This window comes from Bos mutus, chromosome 1 (assembly GCF_027580195.1).
Source record: "Bos mutus isolate GX-2022 chromosome 1, NWIPB_WYAK_1.1, whole genome shotgun sequence".
Classification (NCBI taxonomy): domain Eukaryota; kingdom Metazoa; phylum Chordata; class Mammalia; order Artiodactyla; family Bovidae; genus Bos; species Bos mutus.
In genome coordinates, this window is record NC_091617.1 from 110,047,091 (window position 1) to 110,064,183 (window position 17,093).

General features: G+C 37.8%; 1 protein-coding gene across 2 annotated transcripts in view; it reads right to left on the reverse strand.

Moving 5' to 3' along the window:
• The window catches only part of KCNAB1 (potassium voltage-gated channel subfamily A regulatory beta subunit 1), a 445,278-nt gene that overhangs the window by 60,948 nt on the left and 367,237 nt on the right, over window positions 1-17,093 (reverse strand). For both annotated transcript variants that reach the window (XM_005896620.3, XM_005896621.2), the window contains exons 7-8: window positions 15,274-15,317; window positions 6,340-6,426 (exon numbers count right to left, since the gene is read on the reverse strand). In XM_005896620.3, the coding sequence (XP_005896682.1) occupies window positions 6,340-6,426; window positions 15,274-15,317 (131 nt within the window). The remainder of the gene's footprint in view (window positions 1-6,339; window positions 6,427-15,273; window positions 15,318-17,093) is intronic.

Consider the following 17,093-nt stretch of genomic DNA (forward strand, 5'->3'; position numbering starts at 1 on the left):
TCACCCTGCTTATTTAACTCAAATGCAGAACACATCATGTGAAATGCTGGGCTGGATGAAGCACAAGCTGGATTCAAGTTTGCTGGGAGAAATATCAATAACCTCAGATATGCAGATGATACCACTCTAATGGAAGAAAGTGAAGATGAATTAAAGAGCCTCTTGATGAAGGTGAGAGAGTAGAAAAGTTGGCTTAAAACTCAACATTCAAAAAACGAAGATCATGGCATCTGGTCCCATCATTTCATGGCAAACAGATGGGGAAAAAATGGAAACAGTGACAGACTTTATTTTCTTGGGCTCCAAAATCAGTGCAGATGGTGACTGCAGCCATGAAATTAAAAGATGTTTGCTCCTTGAAAGAAAAGCTATGACCAACCTAGACGGCATATTCAAAAGCAGAGACATTTCTTTGCTCACAAAGGTCTGTCTAGTCAAAGCTATGGTTTTTCCAATAGTCATGTATGGATGTGAGATTTGGACCATAAAGAAGGCTTAGCACTGAAGAATTGATGCTTTTGAACTGTGGTGTTGGAGAAGATTCTTGAGAGTCCCTTGGACAGCAAGGAAATCAAACCAGTTAATCCTAAAGGAAATCAACCCTAAACATTCACTGGAAGGACTGATGCTGAAGCTCTAATACTTTGACCACCTGATGTGAAGAGCCGACTCATTGGAAAAGACCCTGATGCTGGGAAAGACTGAGGGCAGGAGGAAAAGGGGGTGACAGAGGATGAGATGGTTGGATGAAATCACTGACTCAGTGGACAGGAGTTTGAGCAAACTCTGGGAGACAGTGGAGGATAGGGAAGCCTGGCATGCTGCAGTCCATGGGGCTTTGAAGAGTCAGGCATGACTTAGTGACTGAACAACAAAATAAATATGAAGTACATAACAGATTTCAAACACTTATTATGAAAAAAAAGTAAAATATCCCCTCAAAAATTTTATATTGATTATATGTTAAAAAACTTTAATATATTGGCTTAAATTAAAATATATTTTATAATTAATCTCATGTTTCTTTTTATCTTTAAAATGTAAGTAATAGAATTGAAAGTACATATATGGCTTTCAAAATATGTCTATGGAACAGCACTCTTATAGAATATTTGCAGATTTCTTCCTGCTATTATGCTTTTGGGGGGACACATATAGGGTGTTTTTCAGGGAAGACAGTAAAATATAAAGGCAGAAGGTACTATCCATGGTGGTTAGATAATACTTATAGGTCTGTATGTGTGTGCTCAGTTGCTCAGTCGTGTCTGACTCTTAGAGACCCCATAGACTGTAGCCCACCAGACTCCTCTGTCTATGTAATTTTCCAGGCAAGAATCCTAGAGTGGGTTGCCATCTCCTACCTCAGGGGATCTTCCCAACCCAGGGATCAAACCTGCGTCTCTTGAGTCTCCTTCATTGGCAGGCGAAATCTTTACCATTGTGCCACTTGAGAAGGCCCATTTCTAGGCTTGGTGAGGGGAGCCATTAAATTTTTGTTCTGAAAACTTTACTTTGGATGCTAAAAATCCAGGTCCAATGCTCTGGAACTGAAAAAGTATAGACAATTTGGGATGCTGAAATGTTTGCAGCTCTGGTATTTCCTGTGCTGTCATTGGATGGATGTCCTAGTTCCCTGAATAGCAGTAGATTCCTGCTGGCACATGGTGACGGTAAAAAAGATGGTATTGAAAGAAGCAAATTCTTATGGGATAGGTTGTTTGACATGATGATGTTATGGGAATTAAGCAATGCTAACTTTGATCTTGTCCTTCTTTTTTGAAATAAGACATCTGGGTTGTTTTATGTCTGCGTTGACCTACTAGCAGGAAAACAAATAAATAATTTGAACTGTAATTAGGTTGGGAATAACATCTAATGATTTAGGGAGTTTGTAAGATTAACTAGTTTTGGCAAAAAATTCTAAATAAATAAAAGTTAGAGGGCTCAATTCCAAGCATTTTTAAAAATAAAAATTTAATTAAAATGTAATTTAATTTAAAACATCATAATATTCTCAGACCAATGAATTTAGTGGCTTTTCTTCTTTCAAAAAGCTATGTAAACTAAAATGGGTCCCTTCTTTTTTCTATTATTCACAAGTGGTACATGGTTTATAAGTTCCTTTCATGACCACAATCATGCTCAGTCACCTCATCCCTAGAGCAATAGGAAGAGTATGGATGAGTAGTCTGGCTGTTAGGAATGACTGAAAACCACACCGAAAAACTCCTCGTGCAGGTCCTCAGGCACACAAGTGCTCTGTGTCCATCCATGTCCAACATGATTCATGATGGAATTAACTTTCTCTTGCCTAATGAGCTTAAGAGAAGATTTTGAAATATACTTGGGGGATTTACAGAAGTGAGAGACTTAAAAATATGAATATCATGACACTCAATGACCTGTCAGTGACTACTGGGAAGAACACAGCAGCATAAGAAAGAAGAAATGGGACATGGGGGTGATTTTTTCTGGTATTGGAAAATATGCTATCAACACCAGATATTATAAGAGACAGATGGCATGGCAGATGCTCTGGAAAAACAATGACTTACTACTAGGTGAACCAGAAAAAAATAAACAAGAAGGACAGAGGGAAAAGTACATAAGTTCCCCTCTGTTGTCAAGAACATCTTCCCATAGCTGTAAAATGTTTAATTGCATTCCACAGGGTTGCACATTACAAAGGCAATCTCACCCCCTGTCTCCTCTGATTGCACTTTTGGAGTTTATGGCCATTCTTTTGAGAGGACTCATTTTTGTCTACTGGATTTCTAAGGAAGAAAGGGGGCAACATCTAATTTGATCCATAATGCTAAAATATTATGAGAATGCTACTGCTAATTTTTCTCTGGCTCAGTTGCTTCCATCTGATATGCAGAACCTAGATGAAACTCACATAAGTTTATTCTAGAAATGTTCCCACTTAATATCCTTTCATAGTTGCAAACCAGGTGAATGGGGTTGGCACTTTAATAAATTTAAATCCAAGTTGTTTAAAATGAGTCTTAGAAAGCTGGTATGGGTTCTCTTGTTGGTTCCCCAGAATTTAATATAGGTTCCTTGGCAAAATTATAAGTTAGGGTGTGTTATGGGTCTATGAAATTGACAAGGAATGGTTGAAACCAATAAAGATTATCTACAAATGCTAAGGGTTTACTGTGAAGCACACATATAGAGAATAGTGCCAACATATATAGATTTAATATACAAAAATTCAGCAATATGCACTTGGAAACCATTGTCCTGTCACTTATATTAGACAGAAATGGATGCAACTGAGCCTAAAATTGCCAATGTGAGTTGCTAAAATAAGAAAAGTATGTGAATAATATTAAAGCCATTGCCAAAAGGAAAAAAAAAAGGGAAAGTATTTAGTGATGATTTTGTCACTGTATTTGGAGATGAAATTGAATAACTAAAGGCTATCGAGTAACACTAACTAACAAATAACTGCTATAGCTACCATAGGGTTTTCAAGGGTAATTTTGATTATATGTAACATTTACTTTTCTGTATTGTTTTCAGAAACCGTAATAGGCTTCCTAAGGTAGACCGCATTGTACACATACAATTTTCACTAATACACATATACATATGATTTACAAAATCATTGCAAAAATGAAACTTAATAACAACATGGAGTTCAGACATAGCTTAGACATCCTTTTTTTTTTTTTTTTCCATTTTAGAGGAGAAAATGCACCCAAGATCACCTGGCAATCCCTGTCTCTTCTATTCCTTATTTTCTTCTTTTTATTCTATTTCTTCTCTCAGTTGCCCAGATCAGTCCTTTCCTCTGTTACAGTTAAGTAGGAAAGGCTAAATGTGGAGAATGAGTTTCTAGAGACTAATATCAAACTAGCCCTTCCATCTGGCTCACCTTGGAACAAATGAGTATACTGTTTAAGGATACACACTTTCTACAAAGCTAGGGAGACATCACAGGGAAGCTATTTCAATCTGGAACGAGTCCTACATGGAGACTTGCCCACAGCGTGTCCCTGCTAAGTCCTCCCAGAGGAATAAGCCCTGGGTCTGATGCACCAGCCAGGAGTGGATCTCCCTTTGGTGGGGGTGGGGAGAGCAGGCTATATTCCAGCATAAAGTGGCTGGTTGCCACAGAGCTATGAAATGCCATGTTCCTTGACCCTATCAACAAGCACAAAACTCTATTTGACACCCTTTGTTAGACTTCCAAACTTGGACAATAACTCATGATAAAACAGCTTCCTATTCTGCTTTGTGGAATTTTCTGTAAGAAACTCAGAGAAAATATAAATATTTCCTGATTCCAGCAGAGGCTGGATAATGCAGTTATACATTCTATCAGGTAGCAATCTGTTTTTTTTTTTTTTAATGTTTTGAAGCTCCCGTCCAATAATGTCAACACATAATCTGTGTTTCTACAAGAGACATCATTATCTTATTAGTATCACATAGTTTGTCTGCTAATTGAGAATATCCTCCTTCTGTAGGTATATAATGCAGATTATAATGTTTTCTGTTTCAGAGACTTATACTTTATATCCCTCAGATTAAAGATTTATACTTTATATCCCTCAGATTAAAGATAATGGTAGAATGGGCAGAATGAGCCAAAAAAAAATGCTAAAAAAATCCCAGATGTTCCTCTGTCCTGTACATAGCATAATTGCAAAGGACATTTTTCCTAAGAAGAAAATAGTTCACTAGGCACTTAAAATGGGAAGTAATTTCAGTCTTTAAGAGCTGCCACTAAATGGCATCTTACTTGACAACTGTGCTCGCACGATAGCATCAGTGCTGTGTTTTAATGTAGCATTAAGAATACTGTGGCATCACACTATCCTTGCAATACCTACTTCTTACATAAATAAAATGCTTATGACTCACTTTATCAAACACCTATTCTTGGCTTTGACAAAAATATGCATTTTATGTCATTTCCATGGATAATTTCTTATCATGAATTTCCAACACTGATCTTGCTTTATATAAAACTTCTAATTTACTCAAATCACAAAAGCAGAAAACTCTAGCAAAAAATAAGATATATAAATATATATTTTAACCATTTACCTGTGGTCGAGAAAGAGATAAATGATAAGGAAAAAAAGTTTCCATAACTTTTTTTTTTCAGAAATTCAACCTATAGAAACATTTATATATACTTCGATCATTCACAGCTTCCATAACTTCTATAATCCTCTAGCAAGAACAAACTTTTACAGAACCTGACTTATTACAAGATCCAGAACTACTTTTTGAATCATCAAAATTAAATTTACCTTTAATGTAATTTTACGTTATGTTCTAATTCATTAAAAATGTATAAATCCGTGTCATATAGTAAGCCTTGAATAATCAAAGTATTATTTTTTCCCTTCTTTTCCCCAAATATCTTCATTCTCATTTACCTCAGGTATGTGAAAATTCATGTGAGCATAAATCTCAATTAACTAGAACCTTCTTTTAAATTTTTCCTTCCAAACTATCTTCTTTTCTCAATTGGTCCCATAAATAAACACAAATTGAAGAAAACCTGGTTTTAGGAACATTCTGAAAGCTTTCACAGGGAGATGCTTAAATTGTCTTCAAACAGTTGTAGCAGAAAGGGGATAAAATACTGCAGCTCCTTGAGACTCAAAAACCAGATTGCAACGAAGAGTCTCATTTTGAAATAGTCACTCCTATAAAGTCTCTGCTCACAGTAGCACTTAGCACTTATCATCACAGATTGGAAACTAATCAGACCTAGAGTCATTATAAAATAAGAAGAGCCTCAGAGAACTCCAAAATAATGATGGCTGGGTTATAAATTCCCCTTCCAATTATGTTTATTGTTTTAGTTGATGGAAGCACACAAGTGAAACAAACCTGGAGAAAATGAGCACCATAATGGCAGGAGCCACACTCCAGGGAGGGCTTCCCTGGTGGCTCAGATGGTAAAGAGTCTGCCTGCAATGCAGGAGACCTGGGTTCTATCCCTGGGTTAGAAAGATCCCCTGGATAAGGGAATGGCAACCACTCTAGTATTCTTGCCTAGAGAATTTAATGGAGAGAAGAGCCTGGTGAGCTACAGTCCGTGGGGGTCACAAACAGTCAGACATAACTCAGCTACTAACACACACACACACACTCCCAGTGCCTGCAGATGCTTAAAAATTAATCAAGACACAGGATACAGAGCACTAACTTTGCGGGTAAATATGAAACTGAAAGATCGACTGGAAAGGTTTTTATTTTTCACATTCGATCAAATAAGTCTGAATATATTTCATTTCCTACCGTGAGTGGAATAAGTCATCAAGCTAGAATCAATAGCTCTAGGGTCTTTTATTAAATTTCTTCACTCACCTTCCATGGGGGTGTTACTGTCCGGTCGATTTGCAAAAACTACATCCACATACTCGAGCTGCAGCCTCTGGAGAGAGCCCTTAAGTCCTGGGAACAGAAGCAGGAAAAATCTCAGAAAGTCTAAACATGAGCACTATTACAAATTGCTGAAGTTTGCTTTCCTTCAAGAATTTACTTTAAAAAAAGCATTGGATTAGTTTCAAAAAGTCATTGAATACAGTGATGTGTTCATTGGCCCCTAGAACCCTTTAAAAATATATCAAGGATTGACATTGTCCCCAGCAAAGAAAAGCCTTAGAACTTTCTCAGCAGTTCTAGTGCTCACTGGAAATCCACACTTGGTAATGACCTTTCACAGTGGCTCCTGTGTGGCTGAACCTAGAAGCAAAGTTTAGGACAAAAAGCAGCCTAAAAGTTTAACTTCTTTCTTTTTGAAAAATGCAAGTTAATGTCACATTTTGAATTACTTAATGGGCTTATAGTGTGATGGAGATATATTTATTGCACATCCAAAACATAAAAATTGTGTAAATCACAAATAAATGATTGACAATCTCATCTTAATGTACACATGGGTTTTAACAGGAATAAAAGGGTTGGCAAATGAAGGTTTCACTCAACATTTTACTAATTGAAACAAAGTTTGGAGAACCTTAAATATAGCTGAGTCCTACCATTTCTATTTTGAGAAGGAACAAAACCACTGGAAGCTCTAAAGATTTAAGGGATAAAATAAAGGAGAGAGATAGAATTTTAAAACAAGTCAAACCAATAATCTATGTCTTAACTCTAACCACTGAGTCACATTACTATGATTACTTAGAAAAAAAAAATTTAATTTCAGTAAAATTAATACTTCCCTGAAATAGGATGTATTGTATACAATATTATGCAACCAAAAGGATGACAGTGTTCAAGAATTACTTTATCTCATTTCTAAGAGGCACAGCACTTCCTTATCAGCCTATTTAATTCCACAGGAAGACTGGAGGTTTTTCTCTTTTTATTATAGGCATAAAATTAATTGCATGTTAAATGAGGCTCTTATAAATTTAAATCTGGCTCATTTAAATTTGATTTTTCAAACTGGTTTATTGGCCAGCCACAATTACTTTTCTGACAGGAAAATGGAGTGCTTGAATCCAGTTCCGGAAATATTTTTTCATTCATTGAGAAAGGATTGATTGTCTGTGATGGTAGCTTGTTAAGAGAAGCACTGATGAAGAGATAGGGAAAGACAGGTATTGTAAGGTAAGGTCTAATGCCTATCCTTAAAAACTATGGTGACCTTCATGCTCGGGGTATTACCAGCTATCTCAATGGGCATCTATAATTAAATTTACCTTAAAAAGCATTATGATATGAACCCCCTCTGGAACCAGTTGTATGTATGGAGGAAGTAAGGAGAGAAAAAGATAACCAAGCAAACAACCCACCACGTTCCTCTGTCCATGAGATTCTCCAAGCAAAAATACTGGAGTGGGTTGCCATGCCCTCCTCCAGGGGATCTTCCAACCCAGGGATCGAACCCAGGTCTCTTACGTCTCCTGCATTGGCAGGCAGGTTCTTTACCACTAGTGCCACCCGGGAAGCCCAAATAACAGGGTATCCCAAGGTCTGAAAGCTTGGAAATCTGTACTTGAGCATGTGATCCCACTTGCTATCCCACAGAGTTATTTGACTTTTTTGTGTGTGACTCGGTTCTCTAATCTGTAGTGGAGACAACAATACTTATGACTTTCAGAATCACCGCTCCAGAGAGCAAATAAAATCAGTTGGCAAGCACTTGGTAGACATAACAGTCTATGGAAGTGAGGTAATTATAACAGTGGTGCTCACATCTGGAAAGGTTCAGGATAAACAGTGCCAAAGACTAAACGCCAATTTTCACTGGACCTCCTTGTTTGAAAAGGAAGTCATTAATGACAGTTCTGGCCCATGCCTGGCACTGGAAACAAAGTTCTCCTTTCTGATGATGGTCTTCTACCCCTGTGTCTCTTCTTAATAGCTTGGCCAGGGCTAAGAGTAACTAGGAGAAAAAGCTATGACTGACTTGACCCTGTTGAAATGAGGTGTGATCAGTGATGATGTAAGTTTTTTTCTTCAGTGACCTAAACATGTACTGAGTCTCAATTTGATTCTGAAACTGTGACAGGTTTTGGGTGTTTAAAGATGCATGGATGTAGTATTTATACTTACGGAGAAAATGGTACATATTGAAAGCATTTGTTGGTATAGGTTCATTGTTCAAGGTAATAGTGTGTATCCATAAATAATGACACGGAACTTGATATAATGACAATATTCTCTGTATTCAGTCATTCCTCATTCCTCAGTTCTTTCTCTGGAAAGCCCTTTTTTCTTATTTTTTAATATTTAGGCCAAGAGTCAAGAGTATTCATATAAGAATATAAGAAATGCCGGGTTGCATCCTATCAGTGATCCACCAAGTCTGTACTCTGACCTTGAATTGAAGTAAAAAGAGGTTGTGTTCCTAAGAGGCACTGTCCACTCACTTTGAAAATCTTAATCACATAAAGCCTTGTAATCCATGGTATGAATTTCGGATTTTACTCCACGTGAGATAGCAGAGTCTGACACGACTGAGCAACTTCACTTTCACTTTTCACTTTCATGCATTGGAGAAAGAAATGGCAACCCATTCCAGTGTTCTTGCCTGGAGAATCCCAGGGATGGGGGAGCCTGGTGGGCGTCGGTGGGGTCGCACAGAGTCGGACAGGACTGAAGCAACTTAGCAGCAGCAGAGATAGCAGCATGTTGGTGAGGGGGTAAGGCAATGAGAGTTAAGCCTGGAAAATGATGTAAGCAGATTTGTGTTCTGAACTGATACCCAGCTGCTGATAGTGACCTGTGAGGAGCCAGAGAGAAAGCAGGGAAGGAGACCAGAAGGAGGTCACTGCAGCAGACCATGCGTGGACCAGGTCAGTGAGAAGTATTCATGTTCAGGAAAAGTTGTATAGGTAGAAATAAGAGGACTCTAGGTGTGCTGAATATGGAGTGTGGAGCTGGAGGTATCAAGGACTCTTAGATTTTTGGCCTGAGAATGATGGGATTGTTAGTAAATGAAGTCACGGGAGAAATAGATCGGTGGTGGGAGCCATGTTGGGTCTGAGCAGCGCACCAGGCAACCCCACGGCGCTCTTGGCCGGTGGAGGGGCCAGTCTGGCCTTCAGAGGAGAGGTGTGCGTGCAGGTGAGACACAGAGCTCGGGACCGGCTCTGGCTGGATCTGAATGACCCTGCCAATGTCTTTTAGCCCCTCTGGGCTTTAGTATTCTCATCTTTCCAAACACAAAATGGAGCTAGATGATCTTTCTGTTTCGATCCTTCATGTGACTGCAAAACAAATCAGATAGTCCTGCCTTTTTCTATTTGGATGCTTTAATCTTGTAGCTAAATTGTAGCAACATGAAGGCTTGCTAACAAGTGTCTTCTTGAGAGCCATTTAGAGTTTATCTCCAATAAACACATAGTCATGTTCTATTTCCACTGAGCAAAAATTTGTTGAGCTCTGACTTGGGACCAAGTATTGTTTTAAGTAGGTGTGTGAAAATGCATTAACCTTGGCTCCAGAGGGGCATCCAAACGGCTAATCATAACCTAAGGACATACGTGCGCTCATGCACTGAATGTACTTGCTGAAGTGCAATTTTGTTTTTGTTTTTAAATTTTTATTTGTTTATTTCCTTTTGGCCATTCTGGGTCTTCATTGCTTCAGCCTTTCTCTGGTTGTGGCAAGCAGGTGCTGCTCTCTAGTTGCAGTGTACAGGCTTCTCTCTGCAGTGGTTTCGCTTGTTGCTGAGGACGGGCTTCGGAGCATGGGCTGAGTAATTGTGGTGCCTGGCCCAGTTGCCCCATGGCATGTGGAATCTTCCCAGACCAGGGATCAAACCCATGTTCCCCAAATTGGCAGGTGGATCCTTAGCCACTAGATGAGCAGGGAAGTCTGGGAAGGCACTTTGGACATTAGCCTGTCTCTTGGCACTAACACAGTATCTGTGGGAGTGAAAATGGAGGAGCAGGAAAAACATTTCCTGCTCTCAGGGAAATGTCTAGAAGTTAACTGGAAATTCCTCAAAAATCCACAGGAGGATAAATTATGTTATGTAAAGAAAATAGCTTTCAAGTGACTACAGTAAAAAGAAATCGAAGTTAATCTCCCTTTTAGGTTCTGAAGTTTAATAGGAACTGCATTGTTCATAAGGTGAAACAATTCAATTAAACCTATCTCACAGGCATCTATAGAAATATGCTCATTTCAGACATTAAACAGGTTGGCAGGGTTAGAAGTGGGTCATGTGTTCACTGTGGCAAGTTTAACTTTGTAGAAATAAGGCCGTGAGCGGTTTGGAAATTCTGCAAGGCTTCTATTCAAATATGCTGTGTCATCATCTTCTACGCCTATGGCATATTTGTTTTCCTGTCAGGCTTGAAAAAAGATGTTGCCTTAAATAATGTACACTGCTTCTCCATTTAATTTTCCAGCTTCTTCTCATCAGACCTTCAGTCATGATTTGAGACATGCTTCTTAAAGAAGACTGTCCTGTACTAGAATAAGTGGCTACACCTCCCATTATGAAACATGATATTTGGGGTGGATGATTTCAGTTTACCATGAACACGGTACATCAGAAAGGAATCCTGTAGTGAATCCATTTGTTAGGAAATTTATTCTTTAATTGAAAATTATCAATCGTCTCTTTCTTAAAAAGTTCAGATTGTAGGGTTTGACATTTGCCCTTCATTAAAAAGTCTTAAGCGGAGCTTTTTAAAATATTTTTCCCCTCCTACTCCTAAAATTGTGACAATGGGTTTGTGTTTTGAATCACATAACAAAACTCTTCCTTACCTTAAAGGCAAATACAGACAGACACAGCTTTTGCTTATAAAAGCAAATAAACACTTTACTTATGATTATAATTTGACTTACCAAACTATTTCCATTTTTTCATGTTAGATACTAAAGAGCTTTGATCTGCTAAATTTTAACACTGGCACAAATTTGAGTTTAATGAATGTTTGTGGAATGGCTAAATTGATAAATAGACTTTCAGAGCCTGAGTGGATCTTATGATTCCAAATGAATATAGTATAGAATATTCAAATGAATATAGAAGTATAGAATATATTCACTCCTTCCTTGTGAATCTAAGGAGAATGTTGTTTCTAACTGTATCTAAGTCAAGGACTTAGGGCTTATTGAAAAGGTCTTTCATAGATTTTTTAAAAAACTGCATTATACCCAAATTAAGCTAATTTTATACTCTAAAAAATAACTTAGGTAGCCAAGGTCATCCAGCACACACGTGGCCTGAGCTCTACAAGAATTGGACTTCTGTCTCATTCTTCAAAAGTACTTCTCAAATGTAATATGCATATGAAACTCCAATCTTGAATAAGGTCACCTTCATCACAGGACAAGTCTCAGTGAACCCCGAGGATAACGATTTGTAAACCTCTTCAAAATTTATTTTGGGTCTAGAAATCTCATGTCTCTTCTTTTTTTTCCTGTAAAATTCACTCAATTCCCTAATTTCAGTCTGCCTAGAAATATCCTTTGAGCTGACTCTCCTGCACTCAAGAGTATTTTCGTCTTTGGCTGACACTGTAAACTGCAAAATAAAACCAACAGTAAGAACATTATAATGCTGCTACTGCTAAGTCGCTTCATTTGTGTCTGACTCTGTGTGACCCCATAGACAGCAGCCCACCAGGCTCCCCCGTCCCTGGGATTCTCCAGGCAAGAACACTGGAGTGGGTTGCCATTTCCTTCTCCAATGCATGAAAGTGAAGTCTATTCATCACCAACCCTATTGGACTCTCTGAGCTCAGTCTCCATTGTCTCATTTGTCATTGTGCAGTCACTCAGTCATGCCCAACTCTTTGTGATCCCATGAACTGCAGCACACCAGGCTTCCCTGTCCTTCACTATCTCTCAGAGTTTGCTTACGCATGGCCATTGAGTCAGTGATACCAACTAACCATCTCATCCTCTGTCACCCCCTTCTCCTCCTGCTCTCAGCCTTTCCCAGCATCAGGGTCTTTTCCAATGAGTCAGCTCTTCACATCAAGTGGCCAAAGTACTGGGGCTTCAGCTTCAGCATCAGTTCTTCCAATAGATATTCAGGGTTGATTTCCCTATTCTAACAGGGGCCAGAAAGCCAGCCTGATGGATGATACATAACCAATGCTCTTAATCATGAAATCACCCCTCCAGCTTCTAGTTAGAATAGTACCAACAGGATTTACCTATCTCAGAATTAGATAAAAGAGGACTGTATTTCTCTATACAGGGTGAGCTTATACCTTAGGGTGAGCTCAGAAATCTTCCTTAATGGTTCTCCTTCATCCCTGCATGAATGGACCAGAAGTGAAGAACTATATAACCTTCCTCTCCCTTCTCTGTGAAGGATGGACCTTGGTCCTCATCTATACTCCTGAGCAAATAGAACCTTTCATTTTCTTCTCATAAATTTCTTTATCAACTTTCTCTTCCCTCATTTGAACATTATAATAATTAATTCCAATTCTTCTTCAATCTGAAAATTTGAAATTTTTTATTTTTTGAATCTGGGTCAGCTTGAATTTCAGTTGAACTGGTTTATCCATCTTGAGAGATTAGTTCCTTAAGAGAATTCCCAATGTATTTAAAGGGGGAGAAATTTTAAGGTATTTCTATTAAATTGTATGAGGCTTGAAGAAACATGACTTAAAAAGGAGAGAAAAAGAGTTCTGAAATTATTCATACACACTGGTACATATTAAAGCAACGGAGACTGAGTGAGAAGACAGTAGCACAACTTCTCTATTCTTTTTCTCATTAATTTTCTATTTCTTTGTTGATTGCTATTGTAAACCACTTTCTGAATCTCTTTTGGAATCAATTAGATCAGAAAGAAAAGAAAAACAAGAACTTTCTAGGCAGCACGCTGCCACCATATCTGTTCAGCTTGGTACACTTGGATTTTTTCTTGTTGACAATCTTTGTGGTAGATGACTTACATCATTGGGGCAAATACTAGAGCAGGAATGGGAACAGTTGGGGAGGAAGGCTGGGTTTGACTGTACAATGTCAAACTGGACATGTGACCTGAGAAGGGATTTTGTTTGGGTGAGGAATTTGGAAGCTTTCTCAAGAGCTAGAAAGTGGTCATTCATTGTGGCAGTTTCAGAATGTTACTTACTTAGTGTCCTTATCCATAGAAGGAACACTAGTAGGTTCATTATTAAGAATGATGATGGTGATGATGATGACAAAAATAACATTACTAACTGCATATTATACGACAGACACTGTGCTCTATGTGAATAATCTAAGTTCAATCCCTAAATAGTAACCTTGTGAAGCAGGATATTTATAGCCCATCTTATAGTCCAAGAGATGAGCCTAAGTGAGATTAAGTAACTTGTACAAAGTACCCCAGCTCATAAATGACAAGAGTTGGAACTTGAACCAATGTTCATCTGATTTCAAAACCCAGATGCCTACAAATATACTAAAACCAGTTAGTGATCAATACATATATTTTTGTGCTTATAAGTAAGTGTGTACAGGTAGACAGCGAAGTCAGTATAACTACAGGGAAAAGTAAGGAAGGATATGCACTGGATTGTCAAACTATGGAGTGGGATGAGGTGAGCAAAGGGAGGAATTTATTTATTTTTATTTTTAAAGTAGTGGGATTAGAGTACATCTTATGTTTTTTGGGGTGATTTTAGTATTTCATAAGTGAGATTAGTTTTAAAAAGGAGAAAAATCATTTGTCTCAATGATTAATTATGAATATAAAGGTATAAAAATCTTGAATTTTTATGAAATAGTTCATGAACTTGTGTAAAGATATTAGAAACATATGGCAGCCCCTTTAAACATTTTTTTCATTTATACTGATACATACCACAACTTGATGAACTTTATGCTAAGTGAAAGAGGCCAGTCACAAAATATTATATGACCTCATTTATATGAAATGTCCAGAACTGATAAATTCATGGAGACAAGAGTAGTTTGGTGGCTGCCTGGCCTGTGGGAGAGCGTAAGGAGGGGATAAGAGTGACTGTAAGTAGGTATCAGGTTTCTTTGGGGGGATATGAAGGTGTTTTAAAATGAAAGTGTCAGGGGAGTGTAATCTCCTCAGTTTTGTCTCCTCTCAACAAAAATTTGAAGCAACGGACATTAAAGTCCTTGGTGCATCACAGCTCTCGGACAGTGTTATAGCTCCCTCAGTTTTATTTAGAAAATAAAGGAAAATACATCCTCGAGGTGTGGGGGCGTGCCAACCCAAAAGATGGGAAGAGAAAGAGAGAGAATGTGCACGAGCGCAGAAGAGAGAGAGACCCCTGGCCCTTTGGCTCCTCTTTTTATATGTTTCTTCCTCCCCCCTGGGCCTTCCCTGTGTAAATACCTGAGGGGTGTTTGTCCCACCTGAGGTCCTCACTCTGGTCCTCGACCTTCCTTTGTTCTATTTTCGAGGGCTTTTCCCTTCCTTGTCTTTTAGCCACCGCCATTCTGGACTCCTGTTTCCTATTCTAACTACCTACCAGAAGCATGGTGATGACTGTATGCTCTGTAAATATTCTCAGAGCCAATGAGTTGTACATTTGAAATGGGTAAACTTTTATGATATATAAATTATAGCTCAATAAAGCACAGTAAGAAACCTCATGGAAGTGCTTTATTAATGTTAGTATAGTTGTAAAGAAGAATGCCAGAACATCCAGTCATTCGCTTTTGCGTTTTCATTCTCCCCTGTATATTATTACTTCACCTCTCAGGAAGAAACATATGGTTGATTGTTGTTCTTCTCATAGAGAAACTTTTTCCCCTTCCAATGTGTTTTGAACTTATTTGGTTGATACCTTTCTTGAATTGGCAACCCACGAATGAAAATAAAATGGAAGCAGCAGTACTCACCTTCAATAATATGTTTTCTTGACAACCCTCTTTCTGTTTCAGCTCTGAGAAGAAAAAGAAGCAAATGACTTTGAGTGGGGTGTGCTTTTTTAAAAACTGCTCTTTCAAAAGTGCAGAAGAATAATCATTCTTGACTGAATTGTTAATGCTATTCCCTTTTCTTGGCAAGTCTGTACCACGGCAGGTTGGAGAGAGAAGACTGGTGGGCAGTATATCAAGAGGCTTTGGAGACCTCCAGAGATGAATTAACCATCACTGTCATCATACCATGTAAATAACAAGTCAGCCATGTATGCCTGTCCATATATAATTTGATAACTTGACAAATGGCTCAACCTTCCCACTGTGTTCTTAACCAGTCCTAAACCAAACAAAAACAAAAAATACGACATCAATTTGTGAGCTTACTATAAGACTGTTAGGCTACTGATAATACTGACTTTTCTGAAAAGGGAAGTAAATTTGAAAGTGCCCTTTGCCTTTCAGAAGAAAATGAACAGCTGTTTTCTTTTAAAATGTGATGTACCGAGTCTTCTTTAAATTAGTTTCCTAACAAGAAAAAAAACCTTTAAGACTTTTTCCTGCCAAGACCATTTTCAAACTCTAGACAATTAGAAAGAAATGTGATCCTTGAGTTTTAAAGTATTGATGAATTATTTCTTTAACATCAATACCTTTGGCAACCCCTTTTTAAAACACAGTAGTCTATCATTCACTTTTGGTGATTTTATATCTTTTAAGTATATTAGATAATATTGCATGTAGTACTCCACTACATACTGGTTCTTGCAGATTGTCATATTTCCTGTTTATTTCTAAATTATAGGCAAGGTTTTCAGTTCCACAGCAAAAGCACCAAGCAATGGCCCCATGAATCAGAGTACACACAATGCAAACCTACATTTCTTATAGGTACCGTTGGTTTTATTTTTTAATAGGCTACAATAGAGATAAAAATCTAAAATCCATGTTTCTATCTTCATATTCATCATAAACAAGCTCAAAAACAACAATAAAATATGAGTGTGTGTTTTCATTAGAAGATTCCCCTTCAATTTTATCTTTAACTGTTCCTTATGAATTATAGGGAAGTAAATAAGGTTTTGTTTGTTTGTACTTATCTTCTTTTTTTGCTGTGACTCCATGAAAATCTTTGAGATTTCCATGAAAAGTATATGAAATAGCCTGCTATTTTCTCACATGTTTGTCAAAAGGCCAATCTTCTAAGACCTGCTGAATAATGTAAGCACCAGTTCAAACACCGGTAGGCCCATCAGAAGCCAATTCAACTTGTGAAATTTTTCTGTATCCCACAACAGGGAGAGGACCACTCTTTCATTTAACCTGACAGAAAGTGATACAGGCAGCTTCCTGTTATTCTTCGATGAGATAGTCCTTTTGATCAGCATTTTCAGAGCCCTCTGCAGAAATGATCAGAGACTTACACGTGGGGCCAGGAAAGATATTTTTATCATTGCTTTCTGTAGAAGTCTGAGTTTTGGCAGATTTAAGTAGCTTTTCTTCTGTGATGCTATGTGCTTATTTTCTTTGCCTGAAATTTGAACTATTTTGGAAATGGTTCTAAGTATGAGGTTGGTATTTGAAAATCTCCATGAATCACTTAGTAACAAGTGACCACATGCTTTGCACTAAACTACTTTGAGGGTATCTTGCTAAAAATTGAATCCTAGGCTAATTGCAATTTCCTTCAAGTAAGACAAAAAAAAAACTTTCTTTCTAAACCAATTAATTTTAGTATGTTAGATGTAAAATGATTGCCTAAAATAATTAAAGCATGAACTACTAGTTGTTCCCTGTCG